The 22627-nt window shown below is 42.2% G+C and overlaps 1 protein-coding gene and 2 long non-coding RNA genes across 9 annotated transcripts; all 3 read left to right on the top strand.

Annotated features, from left to right (window-relative positions):
* Window positions 1–3870: 3870 nt before the first annotated feature.
* LOC144087191 (uncharacterized) lies at window positions 3871–17814 on the top strand. The gene is made up of 6 exons (XR_013304656.1): window positions 3871–4014; window positions 4425–4569; window positions 11141–11274; window positions 16518–16601; window positions 17137–17536; window positions 17605–17814. It is a non-coding gene; the product is annotated as an uncharacterized LOC144087191 (long non-coding RNA).
* On the top strand, window positions 13452–16102 carry LOC144087195 (zona pellucida-like domain-containing protein 1). Its single transcript, XM_077617555.1, has 3 exons — window positions 13452–13539; window positions 14562–14705; window positions 14753–16102. The coding sequence occupies exons 1-3, from the start codon at window positions 13452–13454 to the stop codon at window positions 15901–15903; spliced, it is 1383 nt and encodes a 460-aa protein (XP_077473681.1). The 3' UTR covers window positions 15904–16102.
* A 70-nt stretch (window positions 17815–17884) lies between the features above and the next one.
* Window positions 17885–22489, top strand: LOC144087344 (uncharacterized). 7 transcript variants are annotated; one of them, XR_013304696.1, is made up of 7 exons: window positions 17885–19400; window positions 20769–20964; window positions 21546–21610; window positions 21963–22041; window positions 22117–22141; window positions 22240–22304; window positions 22384–22489. It is a non-coding gene; the product is annotated as an uncharacterized LOC144087344 (long non-coding RNA). The 7 variants fall into 7 exon arrangements; XR_013304694.1 differs by having other exon boundaries at window positions 20769–21059; XR_013304692.1 differs by having other exon boundaries at window positions 20769–21296.
* Window positions 22490–22627: the final 138 nt, after the last annotated feature.

Here is a 22627-nt window from a genome sequence, read left to right as displayed (position 1 = left end):
TACCCAAGCGACACATGTACACTGAAGTACATTAACAAAGTGGCTATATTAGGTTACTTTCCAGCAACCTCCATACATAGCTGATGTAATTAGTGATTTTTTTAAAGGCCCGCGCTTCACATGACAAGTCGTAAACAGACATTCAATCCCGGCCTTCCAGGCCGGCCTGTTTATTCTGCGCTTTTATAGTCGCGCGGCGTACGTGGCCGCGCGCGTGTGTTTATTCTCCCCCAAACAATAATGCCACTGTGCGCTCCCAAGCCACAATACCGTTCATTTCGACCCATTAAAAGCACAAAAATAAACAGCAAAACGGAGCGAGCCTGGCGTTTGCTCCAAAAACACTTTTTACGAGCTAAGCTAACCTGAAAAGTCAACCGCTTAAAAAACACGGCAAGACATTCCGCTCAGGTAGCATCGCTGCTTTCATAAATTCATCTATGGACCCCACTTTGAAATCCCTGAACCCTAAACCCCCTCAAAATATCTCCACTACGAGGAGTCGCTCATTTTTAAGGTGGCCGCCGTTATAGCGGTGATTTACGAGGTTGACTCCGCGCCGCAATCCCCTTGACAGACTCGCAATTTCCTGTGCGAGAAACCACTCACTCAATCCATACGCAGCGGAAAACACTAAAAATAAAGGAAGAAGAAAAAGACGGCATAAAATACGAGTCGCAAGCACCGGAAAAAAAAATTCAGGGCGATGCACGTCACCGGCCGGGGATATTTCCCCCCGCAACAAAAAAAAATCATCAATTTCCTCGCTATTTACCGGCAAAATCCATCAAAGCTTGGTGTCCATTCATTTGGAGTACACAGAGGCGCACCTCATAAATAATACGCACACTTGAAAACACATGGTTTCCCTGAAGCAGCCGTTTTGAAAGCGAACAAAAATCCAAAAGCAGAACAAGATGAGATTTGGACACGCGATACAAATGCAATTAAAATCGGCATTCCCACGGGATTGTCTGTTAGCGGTAAATGGGACGCCGAATTTGAAAGAAGTGAAAATGAAAGTCAAGATTTGCGAGAAATTTTTTGCCTCACACTCCAGCTATTAAATGGTGTGGATAATATGGGGGTGCCGTGTCGAGAGCCGAGTAACGCTGCAGGCTCGGCTGTCAGTCGTCGTGTTTAGTCTGTGCCGTGGGATGGAGGTGTCGGCGCAGGCAGGAAAGCGGGAAGGGAAAGAATGGCCACTAATGAGAAACATTCGCAAGAATGCTCGTGGCCTCAAAATCACTTTTTTATCACCGATTATCAACTTTGATTACCGATTTTTCTCCAACGGTTTAGATCTTACGTAAAAATGTATACAATTTATTCCCACTTTTGCTTACAAAAACTTTGGTTCCCGTTTTTTTTAACCTATATTCATAGAAAATGCATGCGTTCTTTACTGCAAATTTCCGTGTTTGACTCAAAATGCCAATATTATTTAAAGTGTTACTGATTTATCTGAAGACTTTTTTGTCTAATATAGTTGTCACAAATTTGCCTTTCTTGTCAAACTGAGCTACCCAAATCACATCCATTGGTTTTAACAATCCCTTGTGTAGTACCCACACACTTTATCTAAAAAAATAATAATAAAAACAACACCCAAAAATGTTGCCTTTTAATTATAAGAGTACATCATTACGATGAAGAATTGGCGTTTGACGACACTTCAGTTTAGTAAGCGTTTATTGATCTCCACTGAAGCTATTTTCAAAAATTACATTTACTCAAAATGTTAAAAAAAATCTGAACGTAAAAGAAAAATGAATGTGATCATATTTGGACTTGCGTGATGCCACTAAGAACGGCGATATCTTTTGGTATATTTTTTGAAGTTATTGAGACGTTGAAAACTAGCTGAAAGGCTAACATTAATACATACATACATACACACACACACACACACACACACACACACACACACACACACACTTGAGACCACCCAAGAAGGACACGAGCTGTCAATCACGTCACTCAGAGAATAAACAACAGCGTTTCACTTTACATCAAGCTTTTTATACTTCAATTCTATTTTAGATTTTTGTATTATTATTATTTTAATCAGAATCACTCACTTTTCACAGCCTTTTCTTTGCTTTTTGAGCACCCAGATGAGACACGTGTGTCTCATGGCATCAATTTAGTCTCCTCAGACACTTTTAGGTGAGCTAATTCAATTAGCCAGGCGCTTTCAAGTGGCCATCGTAAACACACACGTGCGTAAACACAGAGTGTGTGTGAGCGTGTGTCTCCAGGGCAAAGTTGTCTGTCAGCACAAAGGCTTGAGCTCGGGCCTCATTATAAGCCACGCTACTAACATGGCTCCAAACATGACCTCTTGACCTGCGCCAGACTTTGGTCATGTGACTCATGTGAGGAGAATTTTCTCGGTCTAAAAACATCATCATTAAGGAGAGGAAACAAAACACGGAGAAAACACAACACCATCTAATACACAATTTAGAATTTTTTGAAATGGTTCCAGTTATAGTTGTTAAATAATGGATTCGAAGTGAGTAAAAAAATAGTATTATTCCTTGGCTGCCATTGATGGTGATGGACCTCCAATCCATTTTTTGCTGACAGCGACCGTTCAAGGCTTCAAGCAGGTAAATCATCCTAAGGTAAGGACATTTTAATTTTTATAATCACTTTGGCATTTTGTGATTGACAGCTGTAATATTTCCATTTATTTATGCTTTCCTGAACATAGAGAAAATGTCAACTCACTGCAAATTAGGTCAAGAAAATCACAAAGATAGCTCTTTATCACATCAGATTTTTTTAAAAACATTTATTTATGTAAAGCAAATTACATTGATTGGAAATAGTGAAGAGACACACTGTTGAAGTGATGAACTCCCTCTAGCGGTAAAGATGAGCAATGCAACATAATCTAACCTTCTATATATTCAATGATGTTTTTCTAATTTGCTTGGGGACCAAGAAAAAGTGGGCAGGTGTCCCGCGGGCTGCAGTTTGGACACCCCTGGTGAGGGCAGTGACTGCTTCTCGTTAGGGTTTAATTCAGTTAAGAAGGTTCTCGCTCCCAAGTGCAATAACTCCATTGAAGTCTTTTTCTGCCATCTTTCAGTCCACGGGCTACGACGTTTGCTCACCGTTTTGTTTTCTTTTCTTTTTTTTTAACCTGCGTTCAGACAACCCGGTTCAGGTTTTTAGCCTGGGGGACAAAATGTTCCACCTCGCTGCTGTCAAAATAATCATATAAAAGCTAGTTTTTTTTCCTTCCACATCCCAAAGTTAAGTCTGTAGAAAATAAATGCTTTGAATTAACTTGAGCAACACCAACACATTTTAAATCTTCAGCAAAGATGAATAGATGTAAATTTTAAATTTTTCAAAAATATTAAAAGATGCAAGGACCAATTTCCAATTCCATTACAGTGAAGCAGAATCAGTTAAAAATGGATTGGAAATGTTCAATATGAACTCTTTGGCTTTTTTTGTTGTTGTTTACCTTCGGTGCTTAATTTTCTAATATCTTGAATAAAATAATAGCCCCCCATGTTCACCTTTGCGCGTGCGCAATTGCGTACTACTCCGCGCACAGCAAGCATGCAGCGCACAAAATAAAATTCAATCTGAATTGTAAAAAAATAAGAATAAACACATTACTAGTTCTGTGCCATTTTGCAATGCAACTCAAGCGACAACAAACGTTAACAACGAAGAAAACTATGACGAACACTGTGTCCAGTCCATGGTATGATGCGTTTTACGTCACGTGTGTTTACTTCCGCTTTATGAGTAAATGTTAACATTTGATTGGCTACGTTAGTTACGCAGCCAATCAATGTCATTAACAGCGCGTTAACCCTACGTGCATGCGTTTCGCAGGTTAGCATCTAGCCAACGGTTCAATCGAGCTGCTGCCAAGCCTCATGGCGAAACGACCGTGTTAAGTAAAAGTGAAATAGAAATGCGTTTTTTTAAAGATGGAATGACTGTCGGAGTATGTGCAAATAGAAGATCAAGTGCTGAAATTGGGTGAGACATCGTTTCTCCGTAAAATATGCAGCGAAGCTAAAGTAAGCGAGTTTAACGATGGAAAAGTTTGGACGAAATGGAAGCCAAACTGACCATCTGAATGAAAAGTGAGAATGACAGACGTGAAAAATAAGGGAAACATTTAAGTGATTTGTGCATATTCTAGAGACATTTATTAAGATGTTTTAATCATTGTTTTTTATTACTAGATCATTTATGGGTAGTAGGCATGCACATGCCATGCAGATTTGATACTTGGGTTTGTTCACAGTGCTCAGGGAGGTTGTCTTTAATTCCCAGATATATGACAAATTAAAGGGAACATTTGAGGTAGTTACTAGCTAGCTATGTTAGTATTTAAGTATACTGTACACAGTGGCCACAGCTTTAACCAAATTGATGTTTTGCAGGTGTCATCAGTGGATTCCAGCCAGGTGCTACTTGTTTTAGCAGACACCTCATTGGTTAAAAGGTATCTGCAGGATCAGTTGGAACAAAAAAATAAACATCACACACGGCAACCCTTGACAACCACTTCGGAGACCCCTCTTTACTGTAAGTAAGCATGTAAATTGGTGATTTATTGCTAGATATGCATGTATTTTGATTGCTAATTGTTGCTAGGTAAACTATGTAAATGTTCTGTTGGGAGGTAGAACTTGAAGTAAGGTAGATGTAATGCATTGTAATGGGTAGATGGCTCATTTATTCTTAGATTGTGCAGGTAAGTTATACATATAACATTGATTACTGGTTTGTAGGAATGCATGTTGGTTGTGTGTATAGTATATATCTCTTGATTCTTTGTAGGTAAGTTTATAGAATAATTGTGGCTTTGCAGAAACTAGGATTGGATGTACATCAGGGTTTTTGTGTGTGTGGAGTGGCAAGAATGCATGGGGGCGGGCACAAAAAGATGAGTTACGCAGTAGTGACGGCAAAAAAGAAAGCGACAACAATTAAAAGACAAGATTAACATGCAGTTGATGGGAAGCTTTTCATCGGCGAGTGCCAACAAATAAACGCCATTCAAAGACGACATCCACCCGTCGGGCGGGCCGCGCCATTTCGGGAATTCCACCAAAGGGAGGGCGGATCCGGTGTCGGGTGGACCTCGGCGCCCCCCCACTCCCTTGAGACGGAAAGGTTACCCCGTGTGCAGAAGACCAAGTTGCCAGGGACAGCTGGGGGATAATCTGGAGTTCGGCACATCGCCGTCACTCGATACGAGGCGCGTGAAAACTACGCCGTTCACTTGAACTTCATGAGAAAATCAATTTACTGTCCGCGCACCACGTGACCGTTCCGGGGGCGCTCGAAGCGGCACAGCTACGTACGGGACTAAATCGTTCGATTTACAGAAAAACAAAATGAACGACATTGATTCATCTGAGTTCCACGCAAAGCTTACCCTGAGGAAGAACCTGAGCAAAAGGTCTCGCAATTACTACAAGTTTTTATAGAGTGAGCAATGTCAATGTGCAAAACAGTTCAAGTGCCCCATACCTAAAAAAAACGACCCCTAAAACCCCCAAACCTAGTGGGACCAGTTCTAAGTAAACTCTGAAATCAGCGTTTGTGTGACAAGTGAACCTCTGAAGTTGACCCTGAAGATCATACGGGTGCATCTGTACACCAGATTGCTATTCCAGAACCACGGCAGGGTACTGGTGACTAACAGGTAGAGGAACCTCCTACGATCCGGTTTTCCCCACGGCAGCTGCGATGCGAGGGAGGCGGCGGAAAGCTCCCGAGGTCAACGCGCCCAATCCTCACACTTTAAATTTACCCCCCGGAGATGAGCCCCAGGCTGTCCGGCTTGTCAGCGTCCTCCGCCGCTGCCGTCTTCCAAACGCTCGTCGAGGGCATCCGGATCCTTGGTGTCAATCATGAGCATTTGTCTCGGGGAACGTTAAGGGAGTCGCTTAAAACCTGTGAGGCGTGCGCAGAACTACAACTCTTTTCTTAGACGCTACCTACAGGTTTATCCTTTACTTCTACCCCTACAACTTTTGATTCAACGACCAACTGACCGTACTTCCTACGATAATGCGATCCGCCTAAAAACGATCCGTCAAATTACGGAAAAACACCAGCAATTTACTTACACGACTACAAACCAATACATTCTATCTTCCTAGTTAAGTGTCTACTAATTTATAAATCTCCAAATACTTGCAATCTACAAACCCGTCGGTCGACCTTTACCGCATATGATCAGACGACGTACGCGCCGTCCCGTTAAACGTCCAACAAGCTCCACCCGTCCGATAACACCGCACCACAAAAATGACGCTGCGTGACTAGCAAGATCGTGTTTGTGCTCATTTGGAGGCCATAATTTAAAAAAAAATCGGATTGGAATGGAAGTAAAATGCAGAAAGCTGAATTTCAAGACATGGTCCGACTGCACTTTTGGGTTCAACCCACCTAAAACATTGCAAAATTATTGTTTTTTTTTGCGGCAATAACATTTTGTTGTTGACCAATCATCAAATTGTTGCTAACCAGTTAACTTTACCACATTCTACCTTCCAAATCAACTCCCTACAATGCAACCTACATATTTTCTGAGAATCCATTGACCCATTAACCTTCCTACAATCAACCTAGCTAACGGTGACAGCTAAACTCATCAGCACGGTGGAGCAGCGGGCGGCCTGTCGCTCAAGCTGTCGAATCCGCGACCCCCCCCTCCATTGGGTGGGCCCACCGTGAATACTAAAACACAGACACACTCACAAAGTCATACACAACATTTTTAACACTTACACACGCCAATGTGCTACATGCCAGCTATGCAAACAGTAGCATTTTGAGCTAGCACATTCTTTTTCAGTAAAAGTCTCTCACACACACACACCTGCTGTCCCTTTTGTTCTGCAGGGTAATTAGCACAGCGCTCTCTCTCGTTAGTGAGCCATTGTAGCATTAGCGCATTGTCCTAGCCGCTTTAGCGCTGTGACACTTCAGCTCTGCCTGAGAGGAAAAAAACAAAAGCACTGAGGATGTTTGCCGGTTAATTTTGACAACGGCGGTCTAGAGAAAAACCTTAAATGTAGAACATTGATGAAGAAACAACAAAAACAAATCTGCCCATTATGAAAAACTGGAAAATTAAGTCTAAATATCGCTATGCTACTAGCTAGTTTGTTAATACATACAGTACATATGCTCTTGTATAGTGTATATTTGTATTTAGATATATATTTTCTCCATTTCTTTGTACTGATCTAACATTTAAATGTAGTATCACATTTAAAACTTCAAAAACAGAAGCACGTACACAAAACATTTCCCTAGTTTTCCTTTTGTTTTGCTTTTTCTTCTTCTAGATCAGGTACTCTCACGTGCCACTAGAGGGAGCCACTGGCGATACTCCAGCCACATTTTGACAATCACAGCATGTCACCGCAATAACCTTGTATAGATCAAGTGCTATAAATACTTAGTAAGGCTAGCTATGCAACGTCGCCGCCCGCCATTTAAAAATACACAACTTGCATACGTACAGTGTAGAATGTTGCTATGGCAGCGGAGGCCTGCTATATAACCGCAAAAGGGTCATTAGCTTTGGGCTAACGTTTGTGCATGTGGCAAGGTGTTGGGTGTAATGTTCAAGCATTAGTTTCAAGGTCGCACACACACGCACGCACACAGGCGCACAAACACACACACACCAGTGGGGGAGTTGGATGGTAATAGCCGCATTGACAGACATGAGCGACCAGCTGGGTTCCAATCCGCAAAGTTGCTCACTCGGAGAGAAACACGACCAAGGATTACCGCAAATGTTGACGACAGATGACCTGATTATACTTTTTTTTCCACCCTCCCTTTAACTTGGGGCCGGAAACCGCCATTCTGGTCATTAGTTCGGAATTTGTTAGATTTGATCTCTCATCGTTCTTAATGATTTCACGGAAGTTCCCTAAGTGGTGAAGAATTAATTCATTATTCTCAGTGTACAGTATCATTGGTAAATACATAACATTGCAAATATATACAGATATATGAATGTACTTTGAAAATAAAATCTAACTGCAAGTACTTTTTAACAATGGGAAATTTTTAAATTGTAGATGTAATTTTAAATATTTTCAACATTTCAATAATAACTAGCACTTAGCTGAAAGTTACACTATTGCTTAATTTGAATAAGTCAACAAAATTAAACTGATTACAAATATTGTTTATACAATTTTAATATTTGCTCCTTCAATGGAAAAAAGTATGAACAAAGTACATAAAAATGTAATTCAAAATTATTGAGTTACTTTTATATTTCATTTCAATACTTTTAGTATCAGAATAGTATTTTTTTGCACAATAGTAATTGAATTTAGTACAATTAGATTTGGTTTTTAAATCTATTATAAAATGCACTATATACTATAGAATTATTTGAAATGATCACCTCATTTGCGACACACACACGAACACACAATTTTTTCTTAGATGATTGAGTACGTAATTGTTCCCGAAAGCTGGCCAACCTTGTCGTACCTTGTAAGACGAGCGTGTGGTTTTAGTTGTGGTCAGGCACGCCAAATATGCAACTCGTACGCTGACACACACCACACACACTCACACACACACATGCATAAAAGCGGCCTATAAATAGCCAGTGAGGCATAGCTGATGTATGCTAATGTGTTCATTACAACAGGCTTTGTGTTTCCGTGCGAGTGTGTGAAGCCGAGACGTTTCAGCACCTTGCTGATCTGCGGTCTTGCGTGTGCGCTCTCACACACAACACACACACACACACACACACACACACACACAACATTGTGGAAAGACCGCGTGTCAGAATGGACCGGATTTCTAATTGACAATTGTCTGCGATACCGCAAACGGGGCAGCTTAAGTAAAATTGTCAGCTCTCCGTTGGCGATTGGTCACTTCCAAAACTATATTTCAGTTTGTTAGTAATTGTTGTCAAACTTTGCTTGTTTGGCCATTTATCTCATTTGTTTAGTGTGTTAGGTTGCTAAGTATAATACTTGGGTGGCCACTTTGTTGAATTGTTGGATTGATCCTGTACTTTGATTGGTTGGTCATTTTGGTTTGGGTCCTTTAGTGGATAAGTTGGTTTCTTCTTTAAGTTCATCTTATTTTTTGTAAATTGCTTTGTTATAAGGATAGGCAATTACTTTGAGCAGACTTGGATTATTTGTTGGGGTTGGTTGGTTTAGGCTGATTGTTACTTCGGGGAGTTTTTTCATTGGAGTGAGTTTGTTAATGTGTTGTATTCTTATTTTGGTAGTTTGTCAGTTTGTTGGTTAATGAGTTATATTAACGTGGGTGATGACCTGCTTAGTGTGTGAATGATAGTGGACGACTGACTGCTTGTGTGTCAGATAGGCACACTTGAGATTCATTCATATACACCACACACACACACACACACACACACACACACACACACACACACACACACACACACACACACCACACAACAGTGTCTATTGTACCATGTTGTCCAAATGTCGTCACTTGCGCGCATTGGTGTCTTGCCTGTGTGTGTGTGTTGTTTGTCCAGCTGTTTGGAGGGAAATCCTGATCAGGCGTGTTTCCACAGCTGCTCCTGGATCAGAACAAGCTGCTGTTTTTTGAAAAGGGGCACCTCAAAGATGGGACCCCCCGTTACACCGCTCGCCTAGCATTTTGAGGTCTTTTACCGAGGGATTGCTCACGTTTCATTGTTAACCGTTGGAATCGGTATTGTGTATTTGACAAACAAGATGGAGGAAAAATGGGAAATTAACGACGTTGTCCGCGGCTCAGGAGGATCAACACGTTGTCCTTGACAAAGGCAGACAAGGCCGGAGAGGATGGCTTGGGGGATGAGTGTGGCCCACATGCTTAGGGGGAGCTAATGAATGGATCGGGGGCATTACCCCAAATAGTCCAACTCATTTTGGCACGGCTAAAAACAAACAGGCTTCTTCTTCGGGACGGGATTAAATTGAAACACGACTGCGATTGATTTATTAAATGGGTCTGGTTTGGGGTCCTACTTTGTTTGGTGGTAACATTTGTCGTCTGATCTTTTAGCTTCGGTATTTGAAGGGTTGGTTGACGTAGCCGCTGGGTTTTGCTAAGCTACTTTGAACTCTTATCGGACCGCCGAGCCATGTTTGTCTGACCGGTGAGCTCGCGACTCTACCCAGAAGATTGGAGATGGAGCATGTGCCGGCCTCCAGATGTTCTTCCCTGGGAGTCTTTTGCCATCTCGCTCTCGTCCCCCGAGGCATTCTGACGCCCGTCGTCCCGAGACCGGCGAGACTTTTTATTTACTGCGCACGGACAAGTGAAGGTCAGATATGGAAAGCGCTCTTGATGGCTTTCCCAAATGGAAAAGTTCCCGTTCCCGTCGCCCTCGCCGGACATCTGGCTTTGTTGGGGGGCGACGGCGACGGGCCCGGTCCGCGTGTCAAGCTGCGAGCCGGCCCCGTAAAGAGGGCCCCGCGGTCCTCCTGAGTGGCGTCCAGTGAGTCATTGACCTTGGATGCTTTTTTTCAGTCGCCATTTCCCGTCTGGCAGCTCGTTTCCTCTCTGTACAGTATAATTTAGCGCGGGTAAAGCATTGTGAATCAGTGGCTGTCGTCATGGAAACAGCTGCTGAAAGGAGCACGGGTGGACGCTGGCTTTGTTTCTTTAGTCGCTCGCTTGGATTCTTAACCCCGGTCGCTCGTTTCGTTTATTGGTGATGGGTTACCTTTGGTAGGTAGGTCATTGGCGTGTTACGTTTGTTGTTTTTCTTTGGGGGTCAGCTGATGTGTGATCGGCGGAATGTTTGTTACTTTGAATGATTTGGGGATTTTCGATTTTGGCTGCTTGATTTAGAAATTTGGATGTTGTCGGAAATTGCTACTTTGGTTGTGTTAGCTTGTGACGCAATTTGTTTTTTTTTGCGTTGGTGGTGCTTGACTTCAACCCTTCACGTCGCATTTTGTCCTATGGCTTATCAGCCGTACGTAAGATGAATGAATGTATTTGTTGTTGTAGGCTCTCATTAGCAGAATATTACGACTTTTCGGCACTTTTCCGGAGAGTCATTTCATGCAGCAATTTTTGAAGTTACTTCTCCAAACTAATTTTTGCCGTTGTTTTTTTACAGGTGGGGAACTTTTTACGTGACAGCCGAAGAACGGAGGGGGGGCATCCATCTCCTGCTCCGTCCCTGAGATCCGACATGATGGAGTGGACCGCAGATCCCGCGCGGCGGGTGCCGGCCTACGCTAAGGAGGGCAGGTACGCTAGCCGGGCTACACACGCGCACGCTAATGCTAATGACTTGTACATATGCGGGGCAGCCTCCATTCCGCAAATAGATTTTGCAGAGTCCAGCGGCGAGTAGACGAGCGAGCCTTCGGCTCAAATGAAATTTTAATACCACGCAAATAATAATAACCCCCCGCGTAATGGTAAAGCTACCCTTGCCCCTCCCTCGGGTCAAGGGTCGGCCGAGCCTCCAACGCCGTGGCGCTCGCCTCTGAAACAGACGCGCTGGCTCATTTCACGCAGCTGCGAGTTTCTGTGAGAACCCTTTATAGACTTTGCACGTATAGACGTATACTGTATGGCGCGAAGCATGCAACCCAGACGTGAGGCCGACACCTCGGGCCGCGCTTTAATTTGGTGCGGTTGAAAAACACACACGTACACACAGTTGTTGTAGTGAGCCGTCCCCATAAAGCTTGTGTGTGTGTGTTTTATGAGCTGTGGCCTGATCCTATCCCGTCGCAGCTTAAATCCCAGCATCCAGCTGCTCCGGCCCAACTCGCCGTCCATATAGCAGGTGTATGCGCGCACAAACGTACACACTACAATAACAACGGCGTCCGCACACGGCCCATCAATCACGATGACGGCGCGACCCGACAAACCCGAGTTGTACGTGTGTGTGTGTGTGTGTGGACATGTAGGAATATATACACTTTTAGTGTGGGTTCTACTATTATAAATACTGTTAATATTGATTCGTTTTCCAGACCGCTTATCCTTGCAAGGGTCATGGGGGGTGCTGGAGACACAGCCAATCGCAGGGCAACTGTTCATAATGTGAAATATCAAAAAAGAGCAATATATAATTTTTTTGCTGAGTCCTAGTAGCAAGTGGAGTTTCAGCAAGCTTAAAAAAATTATAATAATTTTTAATTTTTTAAGTTTTTTTTTTTACATTAGTGCTGAGTCCTAGTCGCAAGCAGAGGACAGGGGAGTGGCTTCCGCTTGTGAGTTTCAGTGTGGATTTTCACATTTTTATGAACTTACGAAAAAAAATTATAAAAAGAAATAAAATTTCCCCCAGAAAAAAATCTGTGGTGTAGTGAAGCCGCGAAAATTGAAGCCGTGATATTCGAGGGATTACTGGACTTTTGGAGATTTAAAAAGAAAGGAATTTTTTTTTAGTGCTAGGTTTTGAGGATTTTGCACGGGATCATAGCTGTTCCCAGTATTGCGTTCTTCTGGACAGAACTCATGCATGTGCGTGATGAATATATGGGCTTGAACAGCTGGGCCCGACCCGACAGTTGCTCTCCAGCGCACATGAAAGGACAACTGTGTGTTTTTCTGCGTGTCAATGTGCGTGTGTCAGACTTGAAAGAGAAAGGCAGCTACAGGCTTCGCTAACAACTATCAGTGCCTCGTAAATCACGGCCGCTACGTCACAGCGACGCTATTGTCAAAGTGCGCGTTAAAGGCTTTGGAAATTAAGGGAAGCATACGTGCGTCATTTACACGACGCTCCGTCTTGAAGATGCGAAGTGGAAGAATATGCTGAGCTTGGAAAGATTTCGGACCGACATTTCGATGGTTGTCGTTACGTTTTGAAGCTTTTGTGGTTTTCCACACTTTTGTCATTTTTATTAGTGGTTATCGGTCTTTTCTCTGGATGAAGTTATAAGTAAAATAAATAAATAATAATAATATAATATAAATATGTGAAGGAAAATATTCTAAAATATATATTTTGTTTATTTCCTCCAAGAAATGTGTATATGTAAATAAATAAATGGGGATTTTTGGTCAGGTCAAATAAAGCAATATTTTTCAAAATTGTAATTTGCGGAAAATAGAAGATACAAATTGTGTTTGAAAGTAATTAAAACTGTTTTCTGTAAAATAGTTATATAGTTTTTAGTCCGATAATAAGTGATTTGCAAATATTTATTTTTGGTGCAATGCAAGGGTTTCTCTTTTTATCTCTTATTTTGATATTAAATTGTCTAAATATTATTATTACATACTTTGTCGAGTTGAAATGAGCCGACGTCATTCCTTAAGGCCAATCTTACACAAGTACACGTAGAATAGATGGTGACATTTATTTTTGCTGCTACTTCATCACTAGATCCCAAAACACCTTGCGGCCTTTTTTCTTTCTTTCTTTTTCCATATGTGATATTTTATAGTTTTATCATAAGGCGATGAGGAATGCCGGCTTCACAAAAGATGATATTTTATCTGGTGTGAACCGGGTCAAAGGCTGCGTGAGGCGGAGAATGCATCTTGAAAGTACGAATTTTGGCTCCTGTTTGGAAAAAAAAAGGTGACCATTTCAATGTAAATAAGGTAATATTTTAATTTCCCAATAATTCAAAGGGATAAATTGTCGGGTGGTTTTATACCCCTGGCCATGAGTCAAACTCCATATCTGGACACGATTGTTTTTCTTGGTGTGGATGTGGGTCATCGGAGCAACCACCTGGAGCCAGATCTCCATGGCGAACTTTCAATGGCCGGACTTGCGCCCATGTAGTTCCAAGAGAAAATGGACAAGAAATGTCTCCTTCCTGGCACGGAAAGACCCTGAGCTTGTCTGAAAACCCCAAGATGGAACCTGAGTTGGTATGAAAAACCGAAGATGGAACCTGAGTTGGAATGAAAAACCAAAGTGAGACCTTGAGCTGCTCTGAAAACCCGAAAAAAATAACTTTATGCTTGTCAACGTAGTGTGTTAATATTCCAAAACTGGAGTCCCGTTGACCTGGATCAAATGTCTGCTTTCAAACAATGACGTCGTGGCTGTTACGAAGCAAAGCATCCTCTTTCCGTCTCGTATTTATGCAAGACTAATTGAAGGGTCATCATCATCGTCTTTGTGACATTTGCCGGATTTTCTTTCGGCAAACAATGTGTCTTCTCGTGGGAGGATCTGAATCCTGACCCACTAAAAATGCCTCGAGAACCCTTTCACCATGCAATATTTTCGGAAGAGTCCACATGTTTCCCCAAATTAGAGGAACCCCGAGAAATCCCTAAAACTGAATACCGCCTGGACCGTCTCCCTCGCTACTCAAGAGTTGCGTTCCATGCACGATTAGAGCGACGGTGATGAACCTGGACACATTTGCGTATCGATTGAAGTCGATAGAGCAGGTGTTGTCTTTGGTTTTTGTTTAGTAGGTCACGCAAAGTGGGTCAGGGATGAAGCCCGCGGCCAGCAAGTCATCATTCTTCGCCATTGTGTCAGCGACTGCGGAATCAAACCCCCCGAAACAGAATCTTGGAGCTCTGTGTGTCTCCCGTATTTCTAGACGAGCCTGATGCTTCGGATTTCAGGAGGTTGCCCCGAGGCCGTGGTCCGCCCGCACCTAAGCCGGGCTGCTCTGACCTTATTTTGGTCCAATCCCCGAAGACCCTGGCCTATAAAGAACCTCCAGTGCAACTCCAAGTCGTCGGTTCTTCTGTCCGCGTTCCCACCTGCCCGATTCTCGAACGCCGCCAGCAGCGACGAAGCTCCCGCTACTAATATTCCTGTGCACGATAGCGAGAAGCAGTTGCCTGACCCTGGCCGAATGCGGCAGCCACGCCCGGCGTCCGCAGTCGGACGACATCGCGGTGGAGTGCAGCACGTCCTCGCTGAACCTGGCCATCCAGATCTGCCCGGTCATCTACACGGGCTACAACGACAGCCACCTGATCCTCAACCGCGTGACGGGCCCGGAGTGCCGCGCCACCTTGGACGAGACGGCGTCGCCGCCGGTGGCTCGCTTCCACTTCCCCCTCAACAGCACGTACGGCTGCGGCAGCACCTTCCTCACCACCAGCGCCACGGGCACCGGCGACTTCTCCGACTTCTCCAAAATCCAGACGGTCAACGTCAGCGGCATCGTGCGCTCGGTGGACCCCACCGGCGGCACCATCACCTACAACGCTGAGCTCAGGTACTACTACTCGTGCGCCTACCCCTTGGAGTACCTCCTGAACAACACCCAGGTGGACGTGTCGGCGTCGTCCGTCGCCATCGAGGACAAGAACGGCAGCTTCCTCAGCACGCTGACCATGGAGCTGTTCCGAGACGCCGCCTACCTGGAGCCCCTGGTGGTCCCCGAGCTGGGCCTGGAGCTTCGGACCGACGTGTACGTGGAGGTGAAGGCCACCAACCTGACGGGCCAGTACCACGTGCTGCTGGACCGCTGCTACGCCTCGGTCTCGCCGCTGCCCGGCAACTCCAGCGTCTTCAACCTCTTCGTGCCGTGCTCGCGGGACCAGCTGACCACGGTGGTGGAAAACGGCGAGAGCCAGAGCGCCCGCTTCCACTTCCCGGCCTTCCGCTTCGTCGAACAGCAGAACCAGACCGTGTCCACGTACTACCTGCACTGCATCACCCGGTTGTGCGAGACCAGCACCTGCGCCACCTTCAAGCAGTGCAACAACCGGCGCAGGAAGCGAGAGCTGCCGGAGGTCACCGAGCCGTACACCATCACCTCACCCTTGCTGGTCACCAAGACGGAGCTGGTCGCCGCCGCGTCCCGGGAGGAGGCCCCGCCGGACGGCGCCTCGCCGGGGCTGGCCGTGGCCGTCGGGGTGCTGGCCTTCGCCTGCCTGTTGGCCCTCTGCGTGGCTGCCGTCTTCTACAAGAGACTCGGGAACTGAGGAGCCCCCCCAATAACGGACCAGTGGCGCCAAGGCGTAGCGTAGAATCTTGGAAGTCACGTGGAAAAAAGTTTTAGCTGCGGCTGCCCATGATGAAAATAGCATTGCGCAGGAAACTTGAATTCAGCCTACGTTGAGCAGGAGACGAAGCTCGTCGCTTAGACAATTCATACTAAAGATACATTTTGAAAAAAAAACTCTTTTTAGGAACATTGTCATATCATTCCCAACATTTATATCACAAAATAAACAAGTGAGAAGAAAGTGTGTGCTCCTTATTTTATTTCTTGAAATCAAATGCAGTTGGCTCGAGACACAACTATACTTTGTTTTGTGTTGAAATCCAAAACCACTTTTTTATATCATTAAAAAAAACAGTTCTCTTTTTAAATCGCTAAAAAGGGTAAGACTAAATTGTCAATTTTTTTGTATTGAAGGAAATACAGTACTTGTTTTTGCACACAGACAATTATTAACACGATATATACATATATATTTTATATAGTGTATTTCCAAGAAAATAATGCAATTTATTTTGTTGCTTAAATCTGCAATTTACACCAAAATAAATACATAATAACTCATTCAATTTCAACACGGCTTCTCCTTGTCAGAATTGCGGGGTGCTGGAGCATCAGCTCAGCTGACTTCAGGCGATGGAAGGACCACAAACTAGACTGGTCACCAAGTAGTCAGAGGTATGTCCCACGCTTTTGTAATCTGAAAATGTTGTACCTAGAGGCATGCATTCGTAAGTAGAGGTCACGTGTCAAAGTGGCGGCCCGGGGGCCAAATCTGGCCCGCCGGATCATTTTGTGTGGCCCGGGAAAGTAAATCATGAGTGCCGACTTTCTGTTTTAGGATCAAATTCAAATGAAGAGTATAGATGTATATTAAATTTCCTGATTTTCCCCCTTTTAAATTAATAATTGTCATTGTTTAATCTTTTTTTCTGTGTTTTTAGTTCAAAAATCATTTTGTAAAATCTAAAAATATATATAAAAAAAGCTAAAATAAACATTGTTTTAGATCTATAAAAAACTGAATATTCAGGGCTTTTATTCCAGTTCTTTGAATCCATTTATTAAAAAATATATAAATATTATATCTAAAACGGTCCGGCCCACATAAAATCAAGTTGACGTTAAAGCGGCCCCCGAGCCAACCCGAGTCTGACACCCTTGATTTAAGTCGTCAATGATGGATGATTTGAACGCCTCTGTGTCTTTTTAGGCGATGACGACGACGATCGCGATAAGAAGGTTGACGATGACAGCCACGTGCGCCGGTTGCAACAAGCGCCAATTGCCGTGGTTGCGCCAGTTGTGGCACTTGCGCCAGTTCCGGCACTTGCGCCAGTTGCAGCAGTTGCGCCAGCGCGATACTTCACTGGCAGGAATCCGGCAATGACAGGCGGCTCCCAGCGGACCGATAAACGCCGAGCGCTCACTCAGCGCCGGTGGTGCTGACAACACGACGCCGCATGGGGGCGGGGGCTGGGGGGCCAGAGCTTCTGGGGAGGGGGCCGTCGGGCTCTTTGCGTGATCTTCGTCTCTTGGCAGGCCGCCGGAGACGACGCCACCGAGACGTTTTGGGCGTTGTGGACCACGGAGGCTTGAGTGTTGTGACAAAGGTATGCAAGTAGAAAACGGCAATATGGTGTTAATGGAACATTCATACATTTATATTGATTTTTTTCAGGTTCCAAAATATTTCTCCTGGACTTGACGTTTTTAACGCCTTGATGCACAACACTCCTTGGTTCAACGATGGTCATTTTTAAAGAAAAAAAAACCTTACTATACATGGGATACTTTTTTACGTTAAAAAAAGTGGACCATGCATAATAAGGCTATTTTAAGTAAAAAAAAGTATAGTGAGGCATTTTTTTTTTTTTAAAAGACCATGTATAGTAAGGTAAGTTTTCATTAAAACATGTTAGATAATGTATAGTAAGGTTCTAATTTGTTAAAAGATTTTTAGTGGAAAAGAGTGGACCATGTATAATAAGGCTATTTTATGTTTAAAAAAAAACAAAGTGAGGATTTTTTTCTTTATAAAAAAGTAAGGCTTTCTTTTGTTCAAAAAACATGTATAGTAAGGATTTTTTCTTAAAAAACGACATAGTAAGGCTTTTTTCGTGAAAAAACGACATAGTATAGTAAGGCTTTTTTTCTTTAAAAAACGACAAAGTATAGTAAGGCTTTTTTCTTTAAAAAATGACAGTATAGTAAGGCTTTATTTCTTTAAAAAACGACATAGTATAGTAGGCTATATTTCTTTAAAAAACGACATAGTATAGTAAGGCTTTTTTTCTTAAAAAACGAACTAGTATAGTAAGGCTTTTTTCTTTAAAAAATGACATAGTATAGTAAGGCTTTTTTTCTTAAAAAACGACATTGGATTGGATTGGATAACTTTATTCACCCCGTATTTGGGAAATGTCGTTGTCACAGTAGCAAGAGGGTGAGGATGCAGGAATAGGAAAGGCATTTTAGACATAAATAGATAGGTAATAAGTAAGTTAATTAATAAATACATGAATCAATATATAAATAAATAAGCGTGTTGCTTAGCACATATATACATACATACACAAATGTACATGCATGCATACGGTAGGTCTTAACACTCAGCCATTTTTTTGTTAAAGAGCCTGACAGCTGATTGGAGGAAGGATCTGCGGAAGCGCCTTCCTGCAATGAGGGTGCCGCAGTCTGTTGCTAAAGGAGCTTCGGAGGGACTCCACAGACTCATGCAGGGGGTGGGAGGTGCTGTCCATGATGGACATCATCCTGGTCAGCATTCTCCGCTCTCCCACTTCCTCCACAGAGTCCAGAGGACAGCCCAGAACAGAGCTGGCCCTCCTGACCATCTTATTCAGCCTGTTCCTGTCCCTCTCCGTGCTCCCGCATCCCCAACAGAGCACTGCATAAAACACTGTAGATGCCACCACAGTGTCGTAGAAAGTCCTCAGCAGTGTCCTGCACACGCCAAAGGACCGTAGACTCCTCAGTAGGTAGAGGTGGCTCTGGCCCCTTTTGTACAGGGTATCTATGTTTGTGGACCAGTCTAGTCTGTTGTTGAGGTGAACACCCAGGTATTTAAAATTCTCCACGATTTCAATGTCTGTACCCTGGATGTTCACCTGAGTGGTCTGTTGAGGATTCCTCCGAAAATCAATGACCATTTCCTTTGTCTTACTGGTATTGATGTTGAGGTGGTTTTGCCTACACCAGTCAACAAAGGCTGTGATGACTCCCCTGTACTCCAGGTCGTTCCCGTCCGTCACTCGTCCAACAATAGCGGTGTCGTCAGAGAACTTCTGGAGGTGGCAGGTGTCTGTATTATGTTTGAAGTCCGATGTGTAGAGGGAGAAGAGGAGTGGGGAGAGCACTGTGCCTTGTGGGGCCCCCGTGCTGCAAGCTACCACATCAGACGTACAGTCCTGGAGTCTCACATATTGTGGTAGTAAGTAGTAGACATAGTATAGTAAGGCTTTTTCTTAAAAAAAACGACATAGTATAGTAAGGCTTTTTCTTAAAAAAACGACATAGCATAGTAAGGCTGTTTTTATTAAAAAACGACATACAATAGTAAGGCTTTTTTTCTTAAAAACGACATAGTATAGTAAGGCTTTTTTTCTTTAAAAACGACATAGTACACTAAGGCTTTTTTCTTAAAAAACGACATAGTATAGTAAGGCTTTTTTCTTAAAAAACGACATAGTATAGTAAGGCTTTTTTCTTAAAAAAACTACATAGTACACTAAGGCTTTTTTCTTAAAAAACGACATAGTATAGTAAGGCTTTTTTCTTAAAAAACGACATAGTATAGTAAGGCTTTTTTTCCGTAAAAAATGACATAGTATAGTAAGGCTTTTTTCTTAAAAAATGACATAGTACACTAAGGCTTTTTTCTTAAAAAACGACATAGTATAGTAAGGCTTTTTTCTTAAAAATACGACATAGTATAGTAAGGCTTTTTAATAAAAAACGACATAGTATAGTAAGGCTTTTTTCCTTAAAAAACGACATAGTATAGTAAGGCTTTTTTTTCGTAAAAAAACGACATAGTATAGTAAGGCTTTTTTTTCTTTAAAAAAGACATAGTATAGTAAGGCTTTTTTCTTAAAAAACGACATAGTATAGTAAGGCTTTTTTCTTAAAAAAAACGACATAAGGCTTTTTAATAAAAAACGACATAGTATAGTAAGGCTTTTTTTTCTTTAAAAAAGACAGTATACTAAGGCTTTTTTAGTAAAAAACGACATAGTATAGTAAGGCTTTTTTCTTAAAAAACGACATAGTACACTAAGGCTTTTTTCTTAAAAAACGACATAGTATAGTAAGGCTTTTTTCCTTAAAAAACGACATAGTATAGTAAGGCTTTTTCTTAAAAAACGACATAGTATAGTAAGGCTTTTTTTCTTTTAAAAAAACGACATAGTATAGTAGGGCTTTTTTTCTTAAAAAACGACATAGTATAGTAAGGCTGTTTTATTAAAAAACGACATAGTATAGTAAGGCTTTTTTTTCTTAAAAATGACATAGTATAGTAAGGCTTTTTCATTAAAAAACGACATAGTATAGTAAGGCTTTTTTTCTTAAAAAAACGACATAGTATAGTAAGGCTTTTTTTCTTAAAAAATGACATAGTATAGGCTTTTTTTCTTAAAAAACGACATAGTAAGGCTTTTTTTCTTAAAAATTGACATAGTATAGTAAGGCTTTTTTCCTTAAAAATGACCATGTATAGTAAGGCTTTTTTTCTTAAAAAACGACATAGTATAGTAAGGCTTTTTCTTTAAAAAACGACATAGTATAGTAAGGCTGTTTTATTAAAAAACGACATAGTATAGTAAGGCTTTTTCTTTAAAAAAAACGACATAGTATAGTAAGGCTGTTTTATTAAAAAACGACATATTTCCACTTTCAATATGGCGGGGCGATGTGGGCGTGGCCTATCTTCAAGGCAGCGGCATAAATTTAGCACATGCGCAGTGCCTCGTCTTCTCCAACAGCCATGTCCATGCTGATGGCCGTGTAGCACGCCAACTAGGTAAGGCGTCGAGCCATTTACTGGCCTAAGTGCATTTTTATCACGCTACCGGCAGATTTTTTAGGAATCAATTGAGCAAAACCGCCAACAAATCTGTAAGTTTAATGCCAGGTTGACCGCACCGTCGACGATTTAAGTTTGGGCTCTGTGCCACATGTGACAAGCTATCTTAGCATTAGCGTCACGACAACGCTTTCCATTTGACCACGTCAAGCGTCGTATTGATGTTAATACTAAGAGATCTATAGTCTGTTTTCTCCATTTTCGAGTCGTGTATAAAAGACTTTTAGTGGATTCAAACAAAGTCGAGATATCAACGGACAGTTTGTTAGGTAAAGGCTCACTCAAAAATGATGTATGTACTGATAGTTTTCACTGCAAGTGTTAAACAAATCATTTTAATCAAAAATTGTTATGCCAACTTTCTCCTAGCTGTTCACTTCAGTCTGTATATTTAATCGCCTTGTCTGGAAAAGGGAAATTAGCATGGAGCACTCACTAACTTATTTTCATTCTTTATCTTGATCATTTATTGTAAGATTTCTCTTTCATGTAATAATTGTTTGTGAACTCCCAAATAGCGTGGTTAAATCAAGATGCAGCTCTTCCCGTGTGCCCCAGGACACTCAAACCCTTGAGGTTACAGGTAAAACTAATCTCATCTGTTCAATCTCCAGTCTCTGTATATGACAACTTTTGCTCTTTTTTTTTTTGCACACATCAGGTCCATGTCCAGGTGATCTTCCCAGGTTGCCCACTTGAAGATGATGCCTCTCTTGCATGATGTGGCGTCTCTGAACTCTGAGATTTCTCTTCCTGTATTAGTTGTTTGGCAACTCCTAAATAGCGTTGTTAAATGAAGTTCTCTCCGTTTAGCATCATCTTCGGTCTTCTCATCAAGGTAAAACTAGATTTAACAACAAAAATGTAAGTCTATTTGTTGAATCTCCAGTGTCTATATATGCTAACTTTTGCTTCTTCTTTTTTGCACACATCAGGTCCATGTCCAGGTGATCTTCCCAGGTTGCCCACTTGAAGATGATGCCTCTCTTGCATGATGTGGCGTCTCTGAACTCTGTAAGATTTCTCTTCCTGTATTAGTTGTTTGGCAACTCCTAAATAGCGTTGTTAAATGAAATTTTCCCCGTTTAGCATCATCTTTGGTCTTCTCATCAAGGTAAAACTAGATTTAACAACAAAAATGTAAGTCTATTTGTTGAATCTCCAGTGTCTATATATGCTAACTTTTGCTCTTTTTTTTTTTGCACACATCAGGTCCATGTCCAGACTTTGGAGGGTCTCCAAGTGATGCTTCATCTCTGAATGCAGTCTTCTGAGAGGTTAGTTTATTGTAGAATATCCAAGTATTCATCCAGATCTATTTTATTGACTAAAGATGCAATTTACTCCCCCTCTTAGGTGAAGTCAGGAGTTCTCTGGCTCATGGTGACCAGATCCTTAAGGTAAGGAGGATCTCACTTCTTTTTTTCAGTCAGAAATTTTAATAAAAGAGATTTGAGTGTCATTTGTCTTTGTTAAAACACTTGGAGAAAAAAGACCCAAGACCCTCAATGGTCTTTTTTTTCCTTTATTTTTTTGGTGTTTATATTCTAAGTGTTTTATCATTTAAAAAGCCCAGTTTTTTTGCCTAAGTGTTATGTTG

Source organism: Stigmatopora argus, chromosome 13 (genome assembly GCF_051989625.1).
Source record: "Stigmatopora argus isolate UIUO_Sarg chromosome 13, RoL_Sarg_1.0, whole genome shotgun sequence".
NCBI lineage: Eukaryota > Metazoa > Chordata > Actinopteri > Syngnathiformes > Syngnathidae > Stigmatopora > Stigmatopora argus.
The sequence above is the reverse complement of the archived record's forward strand: the minus strand, read 5'-3'. Positions and strand labels throughout refer to the sequence as shown.